The sequence below is a fragment of the Diadema antillarum genome, unplaced genomic scaffold (genome assembly GCF_040938485.1).
Source record: "Diadema antillarum isolate AM-2024a unplaced genomic scaffold, OU_Dant_1.0 scf00000004, whole genome shotgun sequence".
NCBI lineage: Eukaryota > Metazoa > Echinodermata > Echinoidea > Diadematoida > Diadematidae > Diadema > Diadema antillarum.
In genome coordinates, this window is record NW_027270893.1 from 1,024,075 (window position 1) to 1,045,214 (window position 21,140).

At 38.9% G+C, this 21,140-nt stretch overlaps 2 protein-coding genes across 2 annotated transcripts; both read right to left on the reverse strand.

Moving 5' to 3' along the window:
• Positions 1-1,456: 1,456 nt before the first annotated feature.
• Positions 1,457-5,422, reverse strand: LOC139744455 (heme A synthase COX15-like). The gene is made up of 6 exons (XM_071654925.1): positions 5,378-5,422; positions 5,055-5,219; positions 3,986-4,067; positions 2,939-3,093; positions 2,203-2,316; positions 1,457-1,588 (listed from the first exon to the last, which is right to left on the reverse strand). The coding sequence occupies exons 1-6, from the start codon at positions 5,420-5,422 to the stop codon at positions 1,457-1,459; spliced, it is 693 nt and encodes a 230-aa protein (XP_071511026.1).
• Positions 5,339-20,229, reverse strand: LOC139744562 (DNA repair protein XRCC1-like). Its single transcript, XM_071655029.1, has 14 exons — positions 20,073-20,229; positions 18,115-18,312; positions 17,045-17,203; positions 16,549-16,632; positions 14,435-14,549; positions 13,064-13,161; positions 12,515-12,638; positions 11,616-11,784; positions 10,155-10,268; positions 9,304-9,436; positions 7,945-8,057; positions 6,997-7,197; positions 6,253-6,328; positions 5,339-5,540 (listed from the first exon to the last, which is right to left on the reverse strand). The coding sequence occupies exons 1-14, from the start codon at positions 20,121-20,123 to the stop codon at positions 5,427-5,429; spliced, it is 1,749 nt and encodes a 582-aa protein (XP_071511130.1). The 5' UTR covers positions 20,124-20,229; the 3' UTR covers positions 5,339-5,426.
• Positions 20,230-21,140: the final 911 nt, after the last annotated feature.

Genomic DNA, 21,140 nt, shown 5'->3' on the forward strand with positions numbered 1-21,140 from the left:
TCAATCAAGAGAGGTTTAGAAGAAAGAAGGGCACTTCTTCACAGAGTTGAACTATTTAAAGGGGCGATTATGTATGAATACAGAGACGGTGTTTCCAGACTAGCGTCTGGGCTCCATTTCATAGACAGTTGCTATGGTAACAGCTCTTGCTGCAATGGCAAGTGCCATGGTAACGATAAGAATCCTCCTTCCTGATTGGCTGTCGCTACAAGAAGCGTACATTCAAAAGCAGGGATTGCTATCTTTGATTTGAAATGAGACCACAGCGTTACAAATTTGTTTGACTTCTTGCCTAAGGGCAAGTCCAAGATAAGGTCCCCTCCGAAGGCAAAATTTCATCTTTGCTCAACATTGATGTGTTTGGTATCATTTTGAAGCTTATGAGTTGAAGTTTTGATTTCCATGGAGGAAAAAATGATATTATGTAAGTTTATGCAAATTTCAAGGGCTTCATTTGCATAAATGTGAAACACAGCGTTACGTATGGGACATTTATAAAAATTCATATTAATTCAAAGGAAAGCAAATGATATTTGATTAATATGTGGACATAAGAAGTTCATCAAATAGTTTAACTTGGTATAAAAATTTAGGGATTATGCAAATGATTATGCAAATTAGCTCGTGTCTTATCATGAGATGTCCCATACGTAACAAATTGAGGTCATTTTTTTAGGTTTTCTCTGAAATTGCTATGGATATTTTAATGCCCTTTTGGAAAGTTCTAATTTATTGTTTAGAGAAACTAAATACCATAGAAAAAAGAAAAAAACAGTAAAAGAAATATATTCTATTAGGCATTAAAATAATGTTACGTATGGGACAAATGCGTTACGTATGGGACATCCTCATACATATTGCATGTGAATGCATGTAGCTAGCTGGGAAGGTCTCTCAGTACACAAATGGTCAATCATCCTGAAGAAAGCATCCCAACATTGTAGCTACTTTTTGAGTTTTAGACACTTGAAACAATGCATGTACTTGACTGAACAATTTTCAGAAAGGGGAAGTCATCCTCACATACAGTAAGTGAAAAAAATTGACAGAGTCAAACTCCACGCAAGATGGATATAAACATGTGTAAGTCAAACTTCACGTAGGTTGAAGGACTTACTTCAGTCCCTTTGGATTTAACTTCAGTAAGATTGATCATAGACACTCATCATCAGTGTGATATCCATTTATACCAATAACACTCCCTGTCTCAAATCTTTGAAAGGATGACAGACTGCAAGGAAAACTAGAGTCACTCAGTCTACCTCGGAGTAGACCTGGTGAGTGAATACAGAAAATATCTTATAAATGCCACAATTCACATCACATTCCATGGTCCACAATTTCAGAGTTAAGAAAGTCCGACTTGAGGGAACCATCTTTTTTTTTTTGGAGTCCAGACAAAGTCCTGTTCTCCCATTTAGTCCAGACTCAGCTGGGATCAAGGGTCCTGGTCCTCTCATTTGGGTATCCTGCGCAGCTCATGAGCAAACCAGAGCGCCAGCGACAGAAGAGTGAGTGATCCAGACTGGTGGGCCGCGGCCAGGGAAGTGGGGACGTAATACAGCAGAGTGCAGATGCCCAGGGTTATCTGGGGTGAAAAGAAAATACACTTTGACATGCACGGACCATACGGGCATTTGCACTTTGTAATCGTGGCTGGTAATAAAAGGAGTTAATGGGGATACACTTACTCACTTTTGCAGACTATGAATGCAGGATAGAATTGATGCTACTTTATACAGATCTGCTAAAAATTCTCTCAGGGAGAGGAGAGTGATTCATGAGCAGCTCCAACAGGCCAGCTAGCAAACTATTCAAAACCAACAAAGATTCACTCCTTCTTTAACCTATTTCTTTATTTACCATGACATTCTTTATGTGTGTTCACTCACTCACTCACTCTCATCTTAGTCCCCATGCCCTTCCCATCCCCAGCCCCAATCCAACCATGTCCCACTCCAATCCTATGCCCCGCTCCAGTAAACCTTGCAGAAATTGATGTTGCATAAGTGGACAAATCATGTAAAACACGATTTGTCTTCTTATGCAACACCAACTTGAAATGTCAACGCAATGAAAAAGTCCTGGATTTTTCTTCAGTTATTTCAAATACACATCAGCAGTCTCCACTGAAATGCAGCAGTCAAGTGACACATAATTAATGCTGTGGATCTAGCGTAAAGCCAGAAGTGGCTGCCTCACCTGGACTCCAACCATTCCCACCATGCAGTTGGCAGCCAGCCTGGCCCGGGATGGGAGAGGAACTCGTCTGGCTAGCAGCCACAGGGAAGTGATAGTCAGCCCTGTCACTGTGCCCTGTGTTTATGAACAACCGAAAAGAAGTCACACAAGCTGCTATGAACACAGCATGATAAACATTGGCATTAACATATTGCTTAGTGACTGCCTAATCTGGTAATTTAATAGCCATGATGAAATTAGCACAATTATCTACAATATAATTTAGCTACAATGTTTACCACCTAGAATCATTTCTCTGCAAGAAAGATTATACTGAGGAACAGTAAAAGCATGCTGCATTATAGTGACAGACACCGTGCTTTACAAGGGCATACTATCATTATCATCATTGTACAAAGTAACTGCCTTTTTTGACAGTATCTCTACTTGCCTCACTATCTGCTTTACAATAGCCGCTTGATGCAACACAAATCTTGCTGGTAGAAAAGGCAGCAAACAAACAGCTGGGGGATTTCCCAATTTCAAGCTCTGTCAGCCATTTTGCCACTGCTCGTCTTCACACAGTTATCAGTTTAAATGAAAGCACCAATTTCAAGTGAAGGTTGAGACAAGAAAGGAGTTTACTGCAACTTATTGACAAATTGACTTAATAAGCACCGATCATTCAGTGTTTTAGAGGTAGCAGGATTATACGCATACCAGGGAATTGAACAGTCAAAGATTTAAAGAGACTCACTAGAATCCTGTGGTCAAACTGGACAGTGGTTGGATTCTCAAAGATATTCTTGTACTTGGGGTCAAAGGCCATGACATCCTCTGGAATCCATTTGTCAGCCATCTTGGGAAAGGAATTGTAGACCAGGCCAGCATCGAGACCTGCAACAAAAGCTCCTGTTGTACAAAGATATGAAAATTAGATAATGATAAATAAGACACTAATGTTGACAATGCAGACTATTTCATTCACATGTCACTATGTCACTCAATTTTAGAGCAAAATACACCCTTTTCCAGTAATACCTCGCTTGTTACATAAGCATGGAATATTCTTGTTATTCTGATTGGAAAATCTTGTATCTTGTTTTTTTTTTTAAGCAGCTTTAATTACAAATATCTCAAATCGACAAGAATGGACTTAAATAATTTTGCCATCAAACTATTCATATGTGTAAGTGTATTCCAAAAATCAATGTCTTTCATTAGGTCATTCAACTATCAAATGAAGCTCACATCAGTGCTTTACAAGGCAGGCTCTGGTCTCATGCAATCCCTGACTATCTCTAATATTCCTCCCACACACCTGGTACACTCAAACTTAATTTCTCATCAAGCTAGTGTCCTCTCCTCAGTTGAGAATGATTGGACAAAAGCAGACTCACAAGTAATTCTTTGGCAGCAGGGCCTGTTCTGCTAAAATGGGAACTATATCAAGCCAAACATACACTGAAAGTTAGGACAGATTCAGATCTAGTTGGGAAGGATATCTGTTAGTATATAGACATTCAAGATGTATTCTAGAATGTGGTAAGGTGGGTGCAAGATACTGTTTCCAAATGGCTTAGTGAAACAGTACCTAACTTCTGAGGGCTGACTGATTTCAAAACTGACCCAAAGATCAGTTGAATTGAACTTAGGTTCAATCTAAAAGTTAAGTGAAACAGCCCCAAGAACTGACATCTTATGTTGTTGTTTGTTTGTCTTTTTCCACTAATGTAAAAAAAAAAAAACAAGTTGCTACAAACTGCTTTTAATGTCAGATGTAGTAGTCAAGTTGTGATTTTACCTGAAAGAGCAGTAGTGAAGATGATTGCCATTGATCCATGGGCACATTTCCTCAACAGTGACAGGTTTTTGCTGCTGGGAATCTACCACGAAGAAATACAGAGAGAAAAAGATATATGCATCTACACAGAGAGATTGACACAGTACTGAGGGCACAATACTGTATGTGACAAGAGTTAACTTTTGGTATTAGGGGCAAATATACTTTAAAGATGATGATGGTAATGACACTGGAAGTTTAAAGTTGCAATTATTCACAATTTACAAAAAGACAGTTGTGTCTTAATGATTAACATCATTCCCTACCATTAAAGTTTGCATCATATGTTGTCTGAGCTTAAAGAAACCAGTCACACACAACATAGGGATAGGATTTTGTAAGAATGCATATGGTAACATAGGAAGGTATTTTACATTCATAGAAAGTTTATTGTCACTTCATTCATTGGGAAAGCAGTTACTCTCCTACAAGTGTGCAAATGTGGACTCAGCTCGTATCTGTTTTTTTTCCATTGCAAATATCATCTTCCACTAGCACAACACCAGACTTATATCTATCAAAAGCTAAGATGCTTTGTGCAAGTAAAGATACCCTAGAGTTCACTCACAACAGACTTTTCCAACTAGAACAAGCTTGATATGACTTCATGTGTTGCACCTCCTGCTTGAAAGTGACCAAGAAGTTGATGTCTCAGGACTCTTTGCTAAGAAGTTCCATATAAGTTTCACGGCCACATACATACTCAAGAAAGAATACAAGGCGCATCATTAAGCCTTCTACTACCCAATGCTCTACAGCCACAGAAACCTTCAAAGATTTCAAGTTACATATAGATTGAGACTTAACCCATTGAGGACGAGTCTTGAGTATACTCGAGTACCTGTCTATGAGAAATGCATGTTGTATCAAAATCAGTCCGTCCTCAACGGGTTAATAGTGAATGTTAGCACTGAAGGAGCCACATAGTATACAGCCGCACAACTAAAGCTCTGTCTCTGGTTCTGACTAACGCTTGCTCACTACCACTGAGAGGAATGTTCTGTATTGGCTTATAGCTGGACTTTCTTACCGTAAGTGGTTTCAGGACCTGTGTCAAGCCTCCCCACAGCATGAGGGAGTAGAGGAGGAAGGCCGAACCGAGATGGGCAGCGAGTCGGTACTGACTGACCCTAGGAATGTCATGCTTGGCCGGCTCCTCCAGACCACTCTTGACCATGAACCAGCCGAGTAGACCCTGATTGACAGAAGCACGAGAGAGAAAGTGATAAAGATACGTATTTCCATTCTAGACATCCCTCAGTGAGTGTCAAAGGTATTGTTTACCATTCTATGATACAAGTGTATGTCCTAACAAATACAAAAACCTTTCGATACAAGGAAATTCTATGATACAGACAATAGATTGCTGGAATGACAAGGTGATAAGTGACTGTCCATAAGACTAGTTGGCTGGGACAACTATGTACGGTTGATAAGGCACCATCTTGAGTTTCTCATTACAAGCAAAAAGCCAACGGGGTCGCACAAAGGTCAATGAGGAGTTATCTCCGAGGGCCTGCAAAAGGGAGAAAAAACAAGATATGGAAAATTCAGTGACAACCCCTAAAAACAAAACATGAAAGCACAAATAAATAGTTGCGTTATCAACATTTTTTAAGAAAAGAAAAACATTAATTGATAAATAGGAGAAAATATACATTTTGGAGCATGTTCAAATGAGTAGTTCTTGATGATAATCATTTGTGAATTGAATAGAATGTGTATAAGTTTCTAAACACAAGGTGAGACTACATTATCATGTAATTGATGGTTGATAGTTATTCTACATGTACATACAAGCTAAATTTTGTATTGCAACACTGGATATCAGAGTGAAATTTTTGCAGATTTTCATGGTTATTAAATGTGTACATATATACCATACATCTACATTGACAAATCAATTGATAAAGTGAAGGCCAGAAGGAAATCTTTACTCTCTTTATGGCTGTATGAATCAAATCAACAGACAACTGATTCTATGGTGAGAGCGGTTTCATGACATTTGCTCCTGCGATAACTGCTCCCATGAAATTTCTGCATGCTAAGCCAACTATAAATTATACCCACAAACATAACTTTAACTCCAATTGTAATCCTCATATCAAACTAAACCTAAATCCCTATCACAACCCTAACCCTAACCCTAACCCTAAGTCCTTGGATGAAATAAGACCTGAGCAATTGTCACAGGAGCAAATGTTGTGTCACCAGTGAGAGCACATTACCTGTTCAAAAGAATCATCCCAGCTAGAATTAGTGATGACATAGTTGACTTGGTCGCTCATGTAGTTCTCAACCAATCTTGGGGGTGGGGTGAGGAAAAAAACAGAAAAAATATCAAATCACAGATCAGCAATTTTGTTAAAAATATGGGATTATGGGATATGGGAATATGGGATCTCACAGCATCTGCAAACTAGATATATTTCCCTACTGTAACGGGAATAATCATGAGCTTCTATTCTAAAACGTTTATCTGTTTAGACTGTTGACTACCACTTAGTAGGATTTACTTCATCTACAGAAGCAATGTCTGAACAATCTTTGAGTCGCATAATAAGAAAACATTGAGTCTCCTCAACAGCATTAAGTTAGTTCAAATGAAAATGATGAAATGGAAATGTTATGTATGTGAACTTTAGGGCAAAGTAATGCTCATTTCAAATCAGTAATCATTTATAAACAAGAGAGTCAAAATCAGGAGAAAGTTTACATTCACAAAGCTGATATCTACAATGCCAGATGCATCCCCAGCAAAAAAAGTATGAACCAACTCTCAGGATTAGCTGAATTCAATTTTACATGTGTGATACTATTCGTTTCAAAACGACTTTGATAATAGTACATATGGCCGGCTGAAAAATATTAGGCTTCAATCTTGTTTAGCTTCACTCAGAAAAATACATCCTTTACATAAAGCAGTAGTTTTTTTGTGTTTTTTTTTTAAATTTGATAGATGGTCTTCTTACCCGTTGAAGGCAACAATAAATCGGTTGACCTGACGTCTTTCTTCCGGGTCAAACTTTCCATAAAGCAAGAAATGCTTGCCACTCAGGAAATCGGGAAGATCTGGAACATCGCCCGGGCTTGAATTGGAAGCCTTCGGTTTTGAGTCCTCTTCCTCGTCAGTTGAACCACCGTAAGGGTCTTCTGTAGGTTTGTTGCGAACTCTGGAAAGAGGTAATTGATCATATATGAGGACTCTTTGCTATGCAATGAAAGAACAGTGTCATAATGTGAAGAGCTCACACCCAAATCAAACCCCTGGAGAGTACAAAGTTGGAAATCATTGGGAATCCTTTATAGAGAGTGCCCCCCCCCAAAAAAAAAAAAAAACAACAACAACAACAAATAACTATAAATTAATTAATTAATAAATAAAATAAATAAATAAATAAAATAGATAAATAAATAAATAAATAAATACATAAATAAATAAATAAATAAATAAATACATAAATAAATAAATAAATAAAAAAAATAAAAAAATACTGAACTCTTGCAAAATGTTTATACATGTGGTAATAGCTGAAGGTCTCTTATACATTGTAGCATCAAAAAGTCCAAAAGCATTCATGCTTGGGTGAGCACTGCCTTCTCGAGATAATGATTATAGATAATACAGTGTATACATAATAAAATGGATAGCTTTACAGTGTAATTCACAGAATATGTACCATGGAATATTGCTCTCGTAAGGGTCAATATTCTCTGGTATCCTAGTCCTTGCCATCCAATATGTCATAATTGTTGGATTGCTACCTAAAATTTGAAGAGAGTCAGCTGTGACCATGACATACAGACACACTCATGATCTTAACCCTTTGAATACCAGTCTCAAGTAAACTTGTGCATGCGTCTATGGGAAATGCATGTTATAGCAAAATCAGCTCGCCATAAACGAGTTAATGGCCAACCTTTGAATCTCGTCCTCTGTATCCTCTCCTGAAGAGTCTCCTGCCAGAGGCTCCGTGTCGTTTCCATCATCGTCTTCGGGGGCAAGGCGGGCGTCACTTTCCTTGCTGGATTTCTGAAATTTATTGAGATCACAGTCAGGGTCAGTCTTTTTCTTTCTTTCCATTTATTCATTTTTTTTTAATTATTATTTTTTTTAATGTGTGTGAAGAGGAATGGAGATTTAGGCCTCATGTTAGGTATGGAATATCATAAAATAATGAGGCAGATCCTAATCAGATGATTGGTGGAGAGCTCACATCAGACCAGGCAATATTTTTGCCTATTGCATAATTTTGCTCATGACCAATCACAAGTGAATTAGATTGACCGGTTATTAGCACTTTCATGTTGTGATAGTGACCGGGCAAGATTTTATCACTGAAATGGCTGTCGCATAAATTACAACACCTTTATTTGAAATTCTTTGGGCTGAAAAAATACAAGAACTGTGAAGTAGGACTGATCTGTTTCATCATTTTATAAAACAAATAACACACCATCATTTTGTTAGGACGTTAGTATAACTACCCACACTTGGTACCTTTAAAACAGTCCAAACACCCTCAGCATGCCTAGGGCTTGCTAGACTGTTCCAAGGTACCCCATGTAGGTAATTCCTACTAATAATGCCTTTACTGATGCGCATTATTTGCACGCATGTACTAGCTACCAAGGTAGGACCAGTACGAGTAGAGTCCTTCCACAAGGTGGGCCCCAAAACACTGTCAGCATGTTTCATATAGACGACTCCTGTTATAATTAGGTCCTTGGGACTGGCAGTTTTCTTTCATTATATCAAAATTTTGTTACAAAAAAAACCGCAGGGAATTTCGCACTGTAAATGTCAGAGATGATAATTTCGAGGCCTGAACTTTTACTTTGTTGTAACAAAATTTTGATCGTTATAACAGGAGTGCCCTGTCCTCGGCAGCACACATACAAACACACAAACAAGGAGTTCAATTCTTTCTTTCTTTTCAACAAGAAATTATTACTATTTTCTGGGAGAAAAGGAAATAAAAGTCATAAGTTCAAAAACATCCTCACAGAAAAGTCATATATTAATATATTACTGTAACAGTGGAAATTTTCATGAGTGACCTTTTTGCACTCTGCTGGGTGAGATGAATTTCATGTGTGTTTAATCCCACCAAATCCTGATATATCATAGAGTTTCGAATACATAGCAAGGGAAAAATAATTGTGTGCTTTTAATTTCATACTAGTTCCTTGTCAGATGAAAGGTCTGCGTACTCTCAATTTGACAGTACACAATCGAGGTAAGAAACATTTCATAATCAAACATTTCGTGTGCATACTTTAGGAGTTGGCGTTGTTCCTTTTGATTTTTCTTTAGGCGAAGGCTTGGCCTTGACAGGCGTTTCCACTGCTTCCTCATCTTCTGATCGGCTGTCGTCGCTCGAACTATCTGCCAAATTCGTCAACTGGTATCTGCAGTTCATTACAAAAATGTCAAGACACCATGATTATGATGTAATATGTGCATGTGATAAAACTTGTTAACCAGCTTTACTTCACACCATAATTACTTATTAGGGCCATGGCAAAGTTACTAAAAAAGTTTCGTCACAATACAAAAGAGATGGTAAATTCATCACCCATTTTTGAAGGTATCGCGGAAGTCATGAAAGTGTGAAAAAAAATAATAAAGGAAACCTTATAAACACTTCCCCCTTAAAACTTACAAAAAACAACAACATGATTGTTGCATTTTTCGTGAGATACAACATTTTCCAATTACCAGAAACAAACTCTTTTTTTTTTATGTGCGCCAAGTTTTGCCAAATTTTAGAAGCTTTAGCTTCCAACATTAGTAGTTTTTGTTACAAGAACAATATTCCAGGCTTTATCTCAGAGGAAGGCCATCTTAGCCCAGTTTGATATCATCTTCCTTCTCTTGAACAAACTGTAAGTCAGTATGACATTACAGGGAAAAACAAACATAAATATATCAATGTCCACTGGCAAAAGTTTCATCAGTAAACAACATCATGTCTTGAGCCGTTTTGTCACTCGTGGAAAAGGAACATTCTCCATATTTGTTTAGATAAAGAGAGAGAGGAGGAGAGTATAGGGCAACATGCTGTCTTGAAATCCTTCAAACGCAGAATATATGTGACATGAAAAATATCTAAAAATCATCGATTACCGTTTCCATGGCAACAACATCCTCTTCCTGTAACAATCAGTAACCCATTCCTTCTTCACAATCCTCCCTTTGCCCTTGACTTGGTTGAACTTGGGTGTGTTGGCAAAAGCACAGCTGTGGGGGGAGAGAGAGAGAGAGGATACACAACATATATAAAGGGAAATGAAACCCCAAAACACATAAAAATGCAGATTGTGTAAATGTGGCACTGTTAAGTAGATCACATCAGTGAAAGTCTGAGGGAAATTGGGCAATCAGAAATTGTGAATTTTTCAAGTTTTTGTGCTGCCATTGCAGGGCGAAAAGACCATCACAGATTGTGACGTATCAAAAGGAGAATGACATAAAGAAAGACGATGAAAATTCCTCAAAATTTAATTCTTTTCTTAAATTTAAAAAAGTACACATTCCCTCAACTTGTCACTGTCATTTTGGTGAGGGTCATATTATTCTCACTGCTTTCTGAAAGAGGCAATTCAAGTGCTCCTTTTATTGTGCTAGACAAGTGGAAATATGTTGATTTTTCTTCATATTTTCTTTGTAATGTTTTTCACATGCAGCATCACGAACTAGTAGTCTTCCAATACAGCGAGGGTGGCATCAAAACTTTAAAGATTCACAACTTTTGAATGGATTATCTCATCGTTCTCAATATTTCACTGATGTGTTCTAATAATATTGCTGCATTCACTCAGCCCTCATATTTATTTTGGTTTCATTCCCCATTAAAATTCTGACACCAAGTACAGTACTGTCATACACTTTCCAAGCATGAGGAATACTCTGCATTGGTGTGTTTGCTGATAACCAAAGTTGGTTGACAGTAAGAAATCTAATAGTCATTGCCATGGTTGAGTGTGGTCAGGGAGAACCTTGTCAAATTATCACACTTCAGAAACTACATTGGTCGTTGGGTTTGAAACCCAAAATATTAATCAGCAAGCCTACAAATCCTGAAACAGGGCTGAATTTACTGATCATTCTGTTCATGAGAGGATTACATGCAGGGGGATTTTTTTGATTCTATATGTATCCTGTACTACACACTTGATCAAATAAAAAAAACTGAACTAGAAGTGTGGCTAGTGCTGCAAATGATATTCCTCCGCTATATCGCATTATTCTCCCAATGGGTCTACACCACACCTTGACAATGCGTGACGACAGTTTCACAAAACTGGACAAAACATTGATCCTCGACTTTGACCCCATCGCACACAACTTTCTCCAAATAATTACAAACTGCTAGGCTCAGCTTCATCCTTTGGGTACACAAACACATTTGCACATATGCCAGGTTTCATTTTGGTAACTCAAATTGTTCTTACATTGAGTCATCCACAAAAATAATTATGGACATAAGGAGTGACAGAGGGACAGCTTGAAAACATACTCTCTCTGGTGACACTTCCTGGAAGAGGAGTTAAAAAAAAAAAAAAAGCAGTATCAAAAGATTCTCACATGAGATGTGTGCATCCTGGTCCCCAGTCTCCCCGGTACTGTGCCCCCATGTCACTGGCTTTCTGCCTCAGCTCGCCCCTCAGTGGATTCTGGAAGCCACTCAGGACAAAGACCACGCCCTTCATGAGGCTGCTGAAGGCTTCACCGGTCGCCGGCTTTTTTGATGAGTCTGTGGGCAGCAAAGGTATTACAGAGATCAGGATTTATGAAAAACAGACTTTAACAGGGGTGTCGACCAAAGGGTGAATGGAATCAATAAAAGGGGGATACCCCCTCCTACACCCTTCAGTGATGGGTCTATCACTCACCCCCATAGTATGTACACAGTGAAGATGCACACGCTAAACAAAAATGTGCACCAGATCGTGGAAATTTAATTCTAAAAATCACGCAAAAGCTCCCATGTGGGATGGTGAGGATACCCACATCTCCCCCCCCCCCCCCTTGCTTGGTCACTTTGCTCCCTCGCAAATGTCCTCAAAGTTTTGCATCATCTCCGTTGAAAACTTTTCATCAGTCTCATCAAGATCTACAAGCAAGGAGTGAACTGTATTATCGGGGGGTCTCCCCATAACTGGAAGTGAACATTGGACATCAGTACACAATATAATTCTCATGCACCCTTCACTGGCTACGGAAGTCAACAGTCTAACTTTTGATAATGCAGTTTCTTTAATGATCAGTGAAGTTATATACAATGTAGTATTACTTTTATACAATTCCAGTCTTAAAGTACGGTAGTACAAGTTGGATGAGAAAAGCTGAGCAATGTAGGTAGACACTGACAGAGAAAAACAAAGAAAATTAAGAATGTCAATGCACCATGAAAGCTGCTGAAAAAAAAGGCTTGAATAATAATGCCTCCGGCACCACTTCGTGGCGGAGGCATAAAAAATCACCTTTTGTCTTCTTCGACGGTGGCTCTACTGAAGATTTGGCATCTCCATGAGACTTACTGGAAGAGCTTTCCCCTTTCGTCACTTCTTTCTTTTCTTCATCTGAAAGTCTCCTCTTGACTGAAGGCTGTTTAACAGAACAGGAGTTGTGAAGTTTTGATACCAGACAAAAGCTCCAAACATGTGAAAATCATTTCCAGAAAACAATAGAGGAACATACACACACAAGCTTTCTCAAAATTCATCAAAATAATCCCTTTCTTCTCCATTTCATATTCTTGTCTTGTGTACAGAGATACCTGACAAAGCTTTGAGAAATAGCAAGCAGGCCGAAAATACAAGCATTCATTCATTTGCGATGGACATCCATGTATTTATAGCATTTCAATAGTCATCACGCGTGACGGCATAAAGCACCTGAGTCTGGTAAGTTTCATGCCAGACCCTTTTGATGTATTACAAGTAAATTCCAAATGGTGGAAGATGAATTTGAAGTCCTTCTGAGAACTACATGTATGTTTTGGCATAGAGCATAGTCTTCATTTCTCTCACCTGCTGGGTGGCATGAGGAGATGACGATGTAGCTTGGGAGGTGGTTGCTGAAGAGCTTGTCTGATTGGATGCTGCCCTCACAGCTGCTGCAGCTGAGTGATAAACCCCATTCCATCAATGTTAAACTCATTCGGTCAGAAAAACATCACACATCTTTTTAAACTAGTAGATCCCCACAGTAGTCAGTGGCAGATCTAGAGGGGGGCACACCAGGTGCGCGCCCCCTCTTTATTTTTTGTTAAAACAAAAGATATAAAAAGAAAAAATGGAGGGGGGGGGGCATGCACCCCTTTTATTTTGCAAAGGTTTCTCCCCTTTACGGAATTCCTTGATCTGCCCCTGGTAGTTATTACTTCATGTAAGTGTACATATGCACAAACTTTTTTTTTTCAGTTTATGACACTGCACTTCTTTTTTATTTATGTTGCATAACACATGGGGATGATAAATACCAACAATCCATCACTTCAGAGTGAATAGGCAGACTGTATGTAAATATATTTATAAGACAGGAGAAAGCAACCTCACTTCAAAGAAGAAAATTAATATCTGCAGAGTTTGTGACCAATGCTGATATTTTATGTGTCACCATAATTGTAGTACAAACGTATCAATTACCTCATAATAGCCTGACTCTCCTCTATAAAGTGACACAACATTTGCTCCTGCGACAATTGCTCTGGACTCATTTTATCCAAGGACTTAGGGTTTGGGTTAGAGTTGTGATAGGGTTTTAGGTTTAATTTGACGGGAAGAATAAGATTACAGTTAGGGTCATGTTTTTGAGTTGAATTCATATTTGGCTTAGCATGCACATATTTCACGGGAGCAATAGTCACAGCAGGAATTGTCATGGAACCCCTTTATACAGCAACTCTTAGCACATGATATAGTATATTCCATGCCTTTTCTTTCATTTCAACCAGTGTGATACATTTGACTACCTATCACAGTCCGATCAATCATAAAACCAGAAATATTCACGGCATGAAATCTTCTCGAATTGAAGTCAGTGGTCTTTTATCCAGCATGAAATTTCTGCCAATTGGCACTGGCATTCAATGCATATAGTGTAAAAAAGAACACTTGCATGCCTTTTAATTTTGCGAATCTTGCCTCTCATGGAATTTGTGAAATTAAAATGCAAGCAAAAATTTCTGATTTTACAATATTTGGATCTATGAAAAAGAAATCAAACATGGTTATACATGTATGAAATCTATCACAAACAATCACAGAAAAAAAAGGGGGGAGAGTCATATGGATCTAAAACAAAACCACTGTCAGTGCATATCCAGATCATGGTAAAAGATCTTTTGTCTTTTTAGAGAAACATGTCGGCAAAGCGGATGAGATCATGTTGTGTCATACCAGTTTGAGGTTTCTGAGCTTCAGGACTCTCTTTCTCCCGGCTCTTGAAGAAGCTGCCTACCGACAAGGACGACTTGCTGCCTTCATCCTTTAGCTTAAACCTGCCAAGAGTTGTCTGCTGGGTGGAAGGGGCAAGGGGGTGTAGACAAGGCAATCGCCAAATTGTGTCTCGCCCATTTGCGTACAAGGAATTAATATTTTTTATAACTCCCAGAAGTTAATTGACCTGCTTATGACCTTTGACCTTGTGGTGACCTTCAACACCCTAAGGGACATTTACCATCCAAGTTTGGCCACAAACGGACAAAGGGATCAAAAGTAATGAGCCATAATCGAAACGCGCCATAAAAACTTAACATTGGGCCCTAAAAATTTGTTGACCCCTTTCTGTGACCTTTGACCTTGTGATGACCTTTAACTCCCCAAGGGACAGCTACCGTCCAAGTTTGGTCACAAACGGACATAGGGATCAAAAGTTATGAGCCACAATCAAAACGCGCCCTAAAAACATAACATTGGGCCCTAAAAGTTTGTTGACCCCTGTCTGTGACCTTTGACCTTGTGACGACCTTCACCTCCCCGAAGGGACATCTTCCATCCAAGTTTGGTCACAAACGGACAAAGGGATCAAAAGTTATGAGCCATAAACGAAATGCGCCCTAAAAACTTAACATTGGGCCCTAAAAGTTCGTTGACCCCTGTCTGTAACCTTTGACCTTGTGGTTACCTTCAATTTCCCAAGAGACATCTACCATTACCGAAGTTTGATTGCCATCGTAGCAACATGTGCTGAGTTACATGTGATAAGAGTCTTGCAAGTAAACTTTAACGTATGACCTCAAACGACCTTTGACCTTATCATGTGACCTCTTACGGCACTATAACATGAAGGTACCCCTAGTGCATCCATCACCCAAGTTTGATTACCATTGTAGCAACATGTGTCGAGTTACATGTGATAAGAGAGTCTTGCAAGTAAACTTTAATGTATGACCTCAAATGACCTTTGACCTTATCCTGTGACCTCCAACGGCACCATAACATGAAGGTACCCCCAGTGCATCTATGACCAAAGTTAGGTTGTAATCCAAGCAACTTATGTGAAGTTATTTGTCAAAAGAGAGTCTTGCACGTAAACTTTAACATACAAAAGAGTCTTGCACATACTCTTTAATATATGACCTCAAATGACCTTTGACATCATCACATGACCTCTGACAACACCATAACATGAAGATACCCCTAGTGCTTCTATCACCCAAGTGTGGCTGCCATTGCTGTAACAGTTGCCAAGTTATGCGTCGTAAGAGAGTCTTGCAGGTAAACTTTAACATTTGTGACAGACGACGGACGGACGACGGACGGACGACGGACGGACACCATTTGGATCCCTTAGTCTCGCCTTCACCTCCAGTGGGCGAGACAAAAAAGAAGAATCAGCAAGTTTGAATTATTATCCATTTTTGTATAAGGCTTTGTATAATGTTCATTTTCTTTCACATTCAATGTTTTTATGTTTGTCTTAGAGTTTATGTAGTCATTTTCATATCATAAAGCTTAGTATGTATGCTTGGTTTTTCTAGCTATTCAAAATACAGTTGATGATTTCAATTCATACCATAGTTAGCCACTTATCAAAGAATGTTTCATTGATATCACGATGTATGATTAATGTGTTATCCTTTTTATTATGAATACTGTGTATACAACATCGTTCATTTTAACTTTGTTTTATCTTTACCTCTTCTCAGACTCACTGAAAAATAACCTTTGGTAGACATGAGTGACTGCACTAAAATAAAATGAACTCAAATTGATCTCATGCAAAAGGCTAATAAGCAGTCAGCAATCACCTCTGGATACTTTTACAAAGGAATAGTATAGTTTTGGTTGAGATGGAACTTCTTGTTTTTTGGATATCTCTGCCATTTTAAAACAATTTTCCCCAAATAAACTATGAATTTTTATAGAAATGGTATGCTCTTGAACATTTCATAAAGTGGTTTCTAAAGTATCTCACTAAAAGCAGAAAGCTGAATCTTCATCTCAACCAATACCATAACATCCCTAGTAAAAGGGGTGGACTTTACTGCGAGTCAAGATGGCGCTCTTACCTGAGTGACCGTGGAGCTGGGTTGGTCATCCCCACTTCCTGGCGGTCCATGGAACTTGATGAATGACAAACCATACTTGATGCGCTACACATGATTGGCAGAAAAATAACGAAACAGCATTACACACCTTGACATGTCACCTGTTCTAACAAATAAAATACAGCACTGGCACAAAAAAAATCTTTTTCTGTGCAGATCGCCAGGTAGTATTTGGCATTTTCTGAAAGCTCTGCCCTTTCAGGCAGCAGTTTTAACCATAAAAAGACTGGGGGGCATCATGGCCTGAAATTTTTGTGAATGCATATTGTAGACAAGAATCTCCACACGCATTGTAATTTCACAGATCTTGGCTCTTGCAAAATTCACGAAATTAAAATGCACACAAAAATTTCTGATTTTACAGTCTTTGGAAAAACACTGCAGTCGAATCCTCTCAAAGTCGACATTGTTTTTTTTTTCCCCAAACCGATACAACATTTATGAGGGATTAACAGACCTTGTTGAAAGGCTGCGTGCACACAACCTTAATTCTGTCAAATTTCTTGTCAGCAACTGCCTTGGAGAGACTCTCAGGGCCGAACATTCGGACACGGTTGATGTTGGTGTTGTTCCTGCTCTCCATGGGTGACATGAAGGATGATGCTACAAGAATCACCTGTTTGATGCAGTAATGGACAATAAAAGAAAAAATAATGATGAAACACAGTTGATAAAAGATAATCCCCAAAGAATGGGCCATAAAAGTCAAAAGCAAAATCGACAGGAAAAATAGCTCATAAGGTTAATCATAGAATTGCATCTTAATTCTATTCAAAATAAAATCAATGCAGATTTTGTGTACCTGTGTATAGTGTATGCATGCTCATCAAAATCAAAAAGCCATTTTCATATTCAAATCATCTGTCACCTTTGACACTGCATGATATGCAGGTAGTGATTGTCACCTTTCACAGAATATTTCAGAAACTTTCCCCAGTTCAAGATTGCAGTCACACCTACAGTACATGCTATAGTGTACAATACAACTGGAGCTGAAGCTCATTTACAGTAAAAATAAATGAAACAACAAACATACAAAGTGTACATCTAAACAATTTCAGATCTCCTCTTGTGCTTGTGCAAGAAAAAGAGAGAATAATAACTTTATAATCAATTTAATATTCATACCAACTGTTAGAGACTTCTGTTTCAAGGAAAAATTAGGAAAACTTCAAAATTTCATAACTTCCTTATTTTTTATCCGACTTTGATCAAATTTTCATTGTTGTGCCAAGGAAATCTGTACTCATTCTTTTCAGACTAACTTTCAACTCTAGTAGAATTTCCCTTTCAGTTACAGCTGAGGAATTGTATCAAGACAATTACCCTCCTCTATTCTGAGGACAATTACAATACCAGTTAGAGACAGGGTCATAGAGAAGAGATTAGGGCTAGGGTTAGGTTTATGGTTAGAATTTAGGTTTGAGGGTTAGGATTAGGGTCAGGATTTGGATTAGGATTAGGGTCAGGGGAATGATCTGGGGTACTTGTCCAGGGGGTAAACTGTCCTAGACCCCTGATGAATACCTGAAAGTCTTCTTTATCTGAGGCAGCATTCCCTCCAAGAATCTCAACAAAAGCAGAGGCTTCATTGCCGACATCAATGGAGTGAATTCTGGTAGACTTTTCAAGCTGGAGTATGGCTGAGACCTGTTTTTCCCCTTCACTGCCACACGTCCATTTCTTGTAGGAATCTCCTTTCAAAAGGTTGTCTGAGCAGTGAAGCTATAATTGGGCAACGACAATTAAAACAAAGCCTGTAGAATATAATGATCAATGTATCTATAACTTACATTGTACATAAGAGTCTGCTACACTTTGTAGTCTGACATACCTTTAGTTTCAAAGCTCTTTACCCTGAATATTTCAAATCAGTTGTATCACTATACATACAGAAGTGTCTTTATAAATTTCGTGAAAAGCAATGCACCTGACTAGCGAAAATAAAAATCACACAAAATATTCAGTGTATACAGTACTTTATATTATGTATCTTAAGTTAAAAGAAGTAAAATTTTACAAGTTGTATCATTGTAAATCAGAAACAATCAATTCAGCCAGCCAGCTGGAAAGTTTGATAATTTCTACAGGGTCTAGAACCATCTTCATTCTAAATAAATTTAATATTGTTCAACTGTTGAAACAAGAGCAGTTAGAAACATGTTTGGAACTAGTTAACCGCAACAGCGATCCCAACCTGTTGAACGCATACTGTAACAGCGCCCCACGCCAGGGTTACATGTTGTAGGCGCTAGTGAGTGTACTTTCGCACCTAGTTGTTTATTGTCAAATGATCTCCAAACATGCACAAACTCAGGTGCGAAAGCATACTAGCACCAGATGCTTTTACCTGAATTACCTGAACTAATGTAAAGTGTAGAATCTACATCCTACAAATTTTGTATGACTATGATGATGCTCAGTTCAGACTTTGTTTGTAGGGCCATTCAACACAGATACATTTTGTACACAGCTCACCCATAAGCACACACACAGGCATCAGGACAATACAAATGCATTCCAGTTCGGGAAACCCACTCACAAGGGGGGCCCCTCCTTATAAGTAACCCGTCCCCCTTATAAGTAACCCCGTCCCCCTTAAGTAACCCCCGGGGCACCCCTTATAAGGAGTCTCCACGCTTTTTTGCAATGCAACGCGAAAATGAAAGGACTGCGGCAATTCGCTTGATTATGTCCATAAAGCTTCACAAGTTTCCTAGTTACTCACGAAATTTGAGCAAAATCGGTTTGAGGCATCATATCTAAAATCATGGATTTAAATGCGATGTCAAACGACCCATGCGAATGCTGTAATGCGAGCGATTACTGGCGCGAGTGTCGCCAGGCGCGGCGGCGCGGCAATGCTTGAGTGCAGACGTGGCGACTGAGTACCACTCGCACCACTGACATCGCATTTAAATCCATGATTTTAGATATGATGCCTCAAACCGATTTTGCTCAAATTTCGTGAGTAACTAGGAAACTTGTGAAGCTTTATGGACATAATCAAGCGAATTGCCGCAGTCCTTTCATTTTCGCGTTGCATTGCAAAAAAGCGTGGAGACTCCTTATAAGGGGTGCCCCGGGGGTTACTTATAAGGGGGACGGGGTTACTTATAAGGGGGACGGGTTACTTATAAGGAGGGGCCCCCCTTGTGAGTGGGTTTCCCGAACTGATTCATGACATGAGCAATTATACAAGACAACTTTTTGAACGTCTACAAATAGCTTCCGACGTCTCTCTCCTCGTCACCAACATCTGCGCACCCCATGTCCGGTTGTGGTTGGCCCTTTGACCCCTTTAGTTATGTGTAAACGCAGTGTTAGGGGAATTGGACCAAGGAGGTACCTCCTTGTTGGTTGGATTGTAAACATGGTGCTAAACCTTGACGAACGTACATGGTCAACCGCCGCTGCTGACGCGTTTAGGTGGACCCGCACTAAGCGAGAAGTTGCGGCACAAAGAAACGTGAATCTTCGCTTACCGTATCCTCGCTGCTGCAAGAAACAACTTTCTGAATTTGAATGATCGTCATGTTCTGCTCTCTCAGCTCGCTGATTTTAAAAAGAACAGACACATACGATAGACTGCAGGCAACTTAACCTTTCGGGCAGGAACAGTGAAATGAATTTCAGCTATTTTCAGGAAGTATTTCCACCACTTCTCGCATGCGAATGGACAAACACTCAGCTGTCCCGGCCGTGTACACGAATGAACGCGGCGTACACTACTAAACAGCGTGTATATATTATTATACCACCGCGTACCGTGTGATCGTGCGCGTCGCGTCGCGGGTTAATCAAGATCGGACTTGATTCCCTACCCGCGGATAAAAATGTGTAGCCTTATACGCATCAAATATCAAATATGTATTGTATAAAACATCATCTCGTAAGAAAATCTAGATATCACGGAGAAATTAGCATGATGTATTACATTTTAAAAAGTATAATTGATTAAGATTGCATCAAAATTTGAATGAAACTATATTAAAAAATACTTTGAACTTAATTAAGGCCTGGCGTAAAGGCTAGCTAAACTTGCCAAAGCCAGTAAACGAATGGCCAACTTTGGATTGGGCAATGACTGATCATCATGATAAAATCCATACGAGAGAAGGTGCTGTTTGTTTCTGTATTTCAAGTTCTTTTTCTAAAGATGTCGATTTCAAAAGAAGCAACCAAATTTTGTTGCTTTCGTTAAATTCATGAAATACAAAAAAGAAAATCGAGTGTAATCTAGCACAAGAAAGAAATAAACTCGGTATCACCTTAATTGTCTAAATTGGTTAATCCAATTTTTCGTCTTTAGCCACTGGAACGAAACATATCCATGTAATGTAGGCCTACTACCTTACAACAGGAATAGCAGGCCTAGGCCTTATAGTTTTGGTTGAGTTGGGGAATTAGGTTTCGACTTTTTGCGAGATAATTAGGAACTGCAATATAGAATATTAAAGAACATATACCATTCTAAGAAGAGTTAAAAGTGTATGAGTTGGTGAACATCGGTTTTGAAATGGCCGAGATATCAAAAAAACCCAAAGCAAAAC